This window comes from Protobothrops mucrosquamatus, unplaced genomic scaffold, assembly GCF_001527695.2.
Source record: "Protobothrops mucrosquamatus isolate PMUCROS unplaced genomic scaffold, P.Mucros_1.0 scaffold559, whole genome shotgun sequence".
Classification (NCBI taxonomy): domain Eukaryota; kingdom Metazoa; phylum Chordata; class Lepidosauria; order Squamata; family Viperidae; genus Protobothrops; species Protobothrops mucrosquamatus.
Window position 1 is genome coordinate 182,917 of NW_015386862.1, and position 7,518 is coordinate 190,434.

At 33.0% G+C, this 7,518-nt stretch overlaps 1 protein-coding gene across 2 annotated transcripts in view; it reads left to right on the top strand.

Moving 5' to 3' along the window:
• The first annotated feature begins 937 nt into the window (after positions 1–937).
• The window catches only part of INPP4B (inositol polyphosphate-4-phosphatase type II B), a 134,571-nt gene continuing 127,990 nt past the window's right edge, over positions 938–7,518 (top strand). For both annotated transcript variants that reach the window (XM_015817180.1, XM_029284388.1), the window contains exons 1-2: positions 938–1,157; positions 2,397–2,441. In XM_015817180.1, the coding sequence (XP_015672666.1) occupies positions 1,067–1,157; positions 2,397–2,441 (136 nt within the window). In that variant the 5' untranslated portion in view covers positions 938–1,066. The remainder of the gene's footprint in view (positions 1,158–2,396; positions 2,442–7,518) is intronic.

Below are 7,518 nucleotides of genomic sequence, written 5' to 3' on the forward strand. Positions count from 1 at the left end.
ATTATAGTGGGGAAGATGGGCATTCTTTTCCCAAAATCAGAAAACAAATAAGCAAAGCACTACTGATCTCTTGAGTTCTACAGTGGAATTCCTTACATCTCTGAAGAACAGAACTTTTGCTCATTTTATGGAAACTCGGCGACTGGAAGAAGGGATGTTTCAGTGAAGGTTTCAATTTTTATAATGCCAAACAACATGTTTTTCATGATCATGGCTAGGTTAGGGTTAACAAGATTCTGACAAGAATATATAAAACGTGAAATGTATAGTTTTAATAAAAACAAATAACGAATACTTGTTTCTCAAATGAATCTCAAAAATCCATTTGATTAATTCTGTTCAGACTGCAAAATATATTTTTTAAAGTTAATAGCGTGGAAAAACCTGCTGAAATTCTAAACAGGAAACTTTGTTTTTATACAGTCAAAAGTAAACAACTCAAAATAAAATTCTGTTGTTACAAAAACAAAACAAAAAACAGGAATAGATGGAAATTGTATTTCCTACCCAAAGAGATTTCTTTCTAGTCCTTTACATAAAGTGGGCAGGAGAAATAGCAAAAGAAATTTGAACACTGATTGTTATAAACTGAGCTTGCATTTTATACACTGCAGGTGGTGGAATTGTTTTATAATGATTTTATAGTTTTGTAACAGTACATCTATTCATCTGAGCCTTTATCTCCTGGGAAATATGTTTTGCGGCTCTTTGTGTTGCCCAGAGAGGCCTGACAAAATGTACCAAATAGAGGTTTCATGCTGCCATCTACTTCCAGGATTGATTATGAAACATCAGCTTGATTATTTATGTTTTGGTGACAGGTGGGAAAGATGTACAAAATTGTTGCTAGAAACATCATGTTGACAATTTTCAAAAAGATGTATGATAACGTTTGGATTAATGAAACTTTGTCAAATGTTTTCTAAACACAGAATTTCAGCCTGGAGACCCAGATCTTTATCTTAAAGCTGCGCCAAGGACTGACTACCTGTGGATCTTGGGCTGTGGCACCCAAGCAAATTCTGAAGAACTGTGAATTAAAATTTGTTGGGTTGAGAGATTTATCATGGATATCAAGGAAGAGAGAGCATCAGAGGAAGAACAGCAATTTATTCCATCTGCACAAGGAGATAATTATGCAGAATCTAAACTCACAAGTAAGTAAATTCAGTACGTAACTATCTGCTGTATCATGATCCTGTGAATGGCGTTAGAAAAACTTATTCTAAATGTGTAGGTACTGACTTTCATCACATATCATAGATAAAAAATATATTTCCATTTTACAAATTGGCAATAAGATTGGAAGAAATGTTAACTCCAAATCTCATATCTCAAGTCTGCTGAACCCTGCTGATTGTACTTCTGAATCATTAGATATTTAGCTTAGTGTGCTCATCATTGCTCTATTACTATGAAGCTGCTTCAAAAAGCTTTACAATAGTTAATGATGTAGTAACAGCTGTATTTGCTGTTCTAAATGAAGTAGCAAAAGTCTTGATATCCTAAATTAAACATACTAAATTGAGCATGTTGGCTTTGACAGTAGTCTTCCGCAGACTAAAAATAAATTCATTGGAATTTATGAGATTTAGACAACCACATTTCACTTTAAAATTCTTCATAATTTTACATTATTTCACCTTGCAATATTTATCTATTAGATTTATATGCCACCCATCCCACTGCAGCAGTGACTCGGAGTGGGTTATAAATTGATAAAATATAATACAAAATTAAAATTACAAAATAGTTAAAGAGTAAAACCAACAGGACAGGCAATATGGAGTGGGAATCCTCTCTCTACCCTGTCAGCCACCCCCAGCGTAGAACAGCCCTTGCAGGGCTCCATCCCAGCTGGCAGAATCAGGTTTTAAGGCTCTTCCTGAAGGGCAGGAGAGTGGAGGCCAACCTTATATTTGGTTGTAGAGTATTCCACAGGGAAGGGCCATAGCAGAAAAGGCTCTTCTCCTGAACTGTGCCAGGCAAAATTCTTTGGCAGAAGGATTTGAAGAAGGCGTCTTCCGCAGGAGCAAGTGGGATGGGCTAATCCCATTAAAGAATATAAAGTACTTTAACATGTTTATAGTATTCAATATATAGTCATGTAACCTGCTGAAGTGAAAATATGTTTTGCTTGTCATTATTATGGGGAAGGAATGAGTATGTAACCTGAATAATGAATGGTGTGAATAAAGAGTGGTGATAAAATGTCTATGTTGGGTATAAATAATTCCAGTTAGTAAAATAGTGATAGATTTAAAAAAATGGAGAAGGGCAGCTTTTGTTTGATAGTTTAAAATGCTGCTGACAGAATAATTTCCTTAATGTTATAACTAATGTAATAAAAATATTCTCATGTATGAATGTAATATAATATATGCTTTCACCAATAGGTCTCAAGAAGTTTATTAATGAACCAAAGTTTGAATTCAGTCTTGGTAAGACAAAATGTTCAATCTATGTTAATATTTCTAAAATGTATTTTTATTTTAGAAAGTCTGAAAATGAAGTGATATTTCTGAAATAATTTGTAATGAATCTTGAATTATTTTTATGAGATCTTAAATATAGTTCTTCTCCATAAAGTGCTGATTTTTTTAATCAGTAGAAGATTCAGTGACACTCTTTATTTTGTTATAGTTTCCTTTTCTTTATAGAGAAATAATATAGTATTAACCTTCTTTCCTGCCTGCCTTTCCTCCTATACATTGAAGTTCAGGTAGAAGAAATAAATCACCACAGTAGGTGGGATATTTTAATTTATTTTTCCCATTTGAGTGGCTTCTAAGGGGAGCCAATTATCAATGACAAAGCATCCCAACAGCAGAAAATGCTTTCACAGAAAATTTGTGTTGTAATGAAAATGTATTAGATGTTTTTTCTTTTTCTGTTAATAAGCCTTACCCTGATTTTGACAAGTGCCTCTATTTTTCTGCTGAATAATAATATTTTGAACTAGTTAGAGAAAGAAATCTCAAAGAAATAGGCCATCTTTATAGACATATATAAAAATATTTATCAGATAGAAATATGAAATTATTTTCTCCCAAATAATCCATGTGTGTGGCAGGAGATCTTAAAGTTTCTGGGAAAAACAGAAGATGCTTAGATATTGATAGCCAATGTGGTAAAATGGTATGATGTTACGATCCATGTTCAAATTCCCAGTCATTCATGGAAGTTCTCTGGTAGGGTTGGGACAGTTATTATCATTCAACAGGATTATTCTTTGGAGATATAAGTCTTGTACTTCACTTACATACAGTATAGGCACCTACCAAATAAAAATAATAAGTACTAGAACAGAGATCAAACAGATATGTAAAGAGTTATAGATGTCACTGTTGCAAAGGATTAGCTTTTGCTTAAATAAAGTGTTTACCTTTTTCAAACACCTAAATAGGGATTTCTCTTTTATTAATTTTCTCATGACCTCCGCTCTTGTTTTTCTAATTCTCTTTCCCATAGCTATCTTTCCTATCACCTTCAAATTTTTCCTATTGTTTTGCTCTTTTCTAGTGGAACGAAAGGTGTGTGTGTTTGTGTGTATGTGTACCTAGGAGTATTTGAGGTTTTGTATTTGAGAGGGATTTATTCATGAGACCGAGAATGGTCAGTATATAAAGATAGGACATCAATTAATTTTATAAAAGGGGCACTTAATTTTACTGATAATAGTAAAAGGTTAAATAATTAAATTAGCCTTTTTTTCTTCTGGTTTGTTTTTGTTTTTGTGGGTGGAGTTGGTCCTTTTTTGGACCGTTGTTTCTGGTCGATATATATACCACAAAGTTTTATATTCAGTCACATGAAACATTGGTAAAGCTGAGTGAAGTATAAGGTTTGTTCCAACTGGAATTCACAGCTTTGGATAACAAAGCTCATGTTGTTAAACTGTGTATTAAGTAAAACAAAATCTATGGATATCTGAACTTGTAAATTTATTTAAGAGCTGAGTGGATTCTGCTGAGATTTAACCATTTTTAACAAGCATAGTTTTAAATTCTTCTTTTATACAGTAATAATGTTTTATTATTACAGTATAGTTTGAATTTCACAAAAAAACCTTTGCATTTCTGATTAAAACAAAGTATAAACAACAAGGAAGAAGAAGCTATGTATTTTGAGGGTAAGAAGTATGAAAAAGTTTTAAACTTAAGTGTATTTATACATTGTTATTTAAGAAAAGGTGGTTTTCTGAACACCCTTTCATGTTCTGTTATTTGTCAATTTTATTTTGTATGCTTTTAGTAATGACATTTTGCTTACGTTTTGCAACATTAAAGATGTTGACTATACTTCTCGGTTAGTTTGTGCCATGGATGATTTATGTTCTAACAGAATATTAGGTTGATAGCTAAAAGCCAGTTTGGTTGTAATGGTGAAGGCCTCAGAGACTAGTCCTGTCTTAGATGCAAAGCCAGCTGAATGACTTTGGATTAGTCACTTCTCGCAACCCTAGGGAGGCGGCAAGTGCAAACTATATTCAAAAACTCTTGCCAAAAACCGTGCAGGGATTTGTCCAGGCAAGTTCTGAGAATTGGACATGAGTGATCCAAAATAAAAAACAACTGATCGTTAGGAATATTGGTATAAAGAAGTTGATTTCTTCCTATTAGAACCATGTCTGATTTTTTTCTCTTATGACATTGATCAGGTATTATATCAGAGTATTATATCTTTATAATCTAATTATAATATATAGATATATGTAATAATATATAGCTATAATTGTAATAAAATTATAATTATATCTATACTCTGTATCCTTTCTTTGTAGGATTTTTTTTTCTTGGAGCCTTCTCTTTCAATTTCTCTTAATCATTTCAGAATTCTGTTCCTGGAACCAGAAAGACTTCTTGAACTGGGGTCTGGGAAAAGCAGAATAAAGTGGAACAGTTATTCCCCATTACAGTCCTGCCCAGGCTGCTTAAAATTTCATTTAGCTTCAGAGGTTTTACCCTAAGTAAAAAAACAATGAGTACAATAAAAATAAAATGATTTGAATATTGTTGAATTCAAAAAACAATAGAGACATATTGGAATTTCCTGCATAATGTACATGTTATGCTTAACATAAGAAGAAATATATGCAACCTGCATACAAAATATTTGTATCTAGCCATAACAACTTTCATAGCAAGAATATCTTTTGAAGTACAATATATAATTACTGTGGAGAAATAAAAATGAACATTGTGGTCTGACTAGAAAATTGTGGTCACTAGACTAGTATGAACAAATCAAATGTTTCTTAATCTTTAAAAGAGAGTGAAACAGATTATGACATTTTATAGAGATGGCTGAAGAATAAAAGCCTTTTCTGAATGTAACATTGAACCTATACTATTGATCGCAGAATATGATTATTTTGCAATTTTTATCAGTATTAGAAAAAGCTTTTTATCTGACATTCTAGATTGGTTAATTAAGAAGCTTTGAGCTATCTTTATTATAGTTCAAGCAGAAGGAAAATTATTGAAACTGCAGAGAATTTATCAAAATATAAGCAGTTAAAAAATTGAACCATGTTGAACATGATATTTGTTCAGATTTAGAAAAACTGCATCTTAGTATTAGGTTCCTGAAAAGTTTGTTTATTCATAGATTTGTGGCTGAGGAAAAGCTTAATGTTTCTGATGGACTTTTGCATGGTTTTCTTTACCTCATATTAACCCTGTGGTAGTTCTGTCTACAGAGGTTTGAGTTCATTGGAAAAAAATATACTTAAGATGAAAAGTCTATTATCAAGCACCACTTGGCATATCTTTATATTACTTGCTTAATTTTTCTGTTTGTCAACAGTCCATTTGAATGTGCTTGACATTACGTAGAAGTGGCAAGATGATGATGGAAACTTTTAGCAAAGACAATTTGAAATAATTGTACAATTTCCTCACTTGCCTTGGGATATATTTAAGCAGGCTTATGTAATTTTTAGTCCTGAAATTTTATTGGTGGGCCATCCATGCTATTCTCTTATCTTGATGGAAAATTTTAATGTTCAGCAAGCAGCTAATTTTAGCTAAGTAGTTTGGCACTACTTTAAACTTTCTCCATTGTAGACAATGAAAATTCATTTAAAGTATCATTGCTACATGGAAAAAGTAGCAGTTTTAAGGGTCACTGCTGAGAAGGGACAGGGTAACCACCTATCCTTCCATTAAAACTGTAATGTTATTGCTTTCATTTTGTCTATTAATTTTCGCTTTTCAGTATTTTGGAAATTCTATGAGTAAACATAATAATTAAACATATAAGTAAGTTTTAAATTCTAATTGCCAAGTAGGAAGTATTTTTGAGAGAATTTTGTAATTTCCTAAGCGAATATAAAGGAATTAAAAGGGAAAAACATAGTGTGCCTCCTTTGTGAAAGGTATTTCAAAACTTTTCTGACTGAACTGTTCTTAATTTGAACAATATGTTTCCCATAACTTTGCACTTTTTCTGTAGCAGAATTCAGTATCCTCAAGGATATTGTCTAGGGAATGAGTGACAGAATGACATTTCTAAAAAAAATGTCAGTCTCCCCCTGCCCTGCCAAGCCTCCCATCCCCTCCCATTTGTCCCCTTTGTTGCTTCAAAGGGCTGTTGGCTGGAGGTGCTGTGTGGCCAGCAGTCACCATGTCTCCCATATCCCAGCCCAGTGCCACTACCTACCCCACCCAGCCACCAGGAGATCCGCCTAATTGTCCCATATAGTGAATTGCCTGAGGACAAGCGTTCCTTGGTGAATCACCCAGGACAAGGGGGTGGGGGAGAAGTGCCAGCAGACCATTTCCAGGGGAGGAGCGCCAGCGGAGAGTCAGCCGAAGATGAAAGTTTCTGGTGGGTTGGCTGTGGTGAAGGGCCTACAGTGATGTTGGGGCAAGGATGTGGCCGCTGCCAATTGTACCATGCTGCACACCAAATATAGTGAAACAGAAAAGCTAGAATGGATAGTTGCTGAATAAATGTGGATCAATATACAAAGAGTGACAAGCATGAAAGATGTATAGCCTCAAGAATTAATTAGATCATACCTCAAAAGAAATATATGATATATACTGGGAGAAAGAAAAGGCCAAGTCCTGAAAAAGACAAAACTGAGAATTTTCAGCAGTGAGAGATAATGTGTGAATTGATCTAAATAAAGGATGGATGGATGGTTTGCAAGTCTAGGAAATGTTTGGAAAGGTATAATGAACATTGTTATGAACAACATTTGTTACAATATTGTTCATAGGTATAAAGGTATAATGTTGAATGTGTTCTTAATTTCTTTTTTTAATAATATTTTTATTAATTTTCTATTTTTACATTTAGGTATTTTAAAAACAACGTGGTGGCTGGGTTAATCAATAGTTCAGTAACATACAAAAATCTTTAATACAAATCTCAAACTACAACCTCAATATTTCCTTTCTTTTTCCCTTAATATCTACTCTCATATTTAAGCTTATACAGTTCTTATTATATCAACTAAATAAAAACATCATTATTACATTTATCAATAAATCTTTTTTTTTTTTTTTT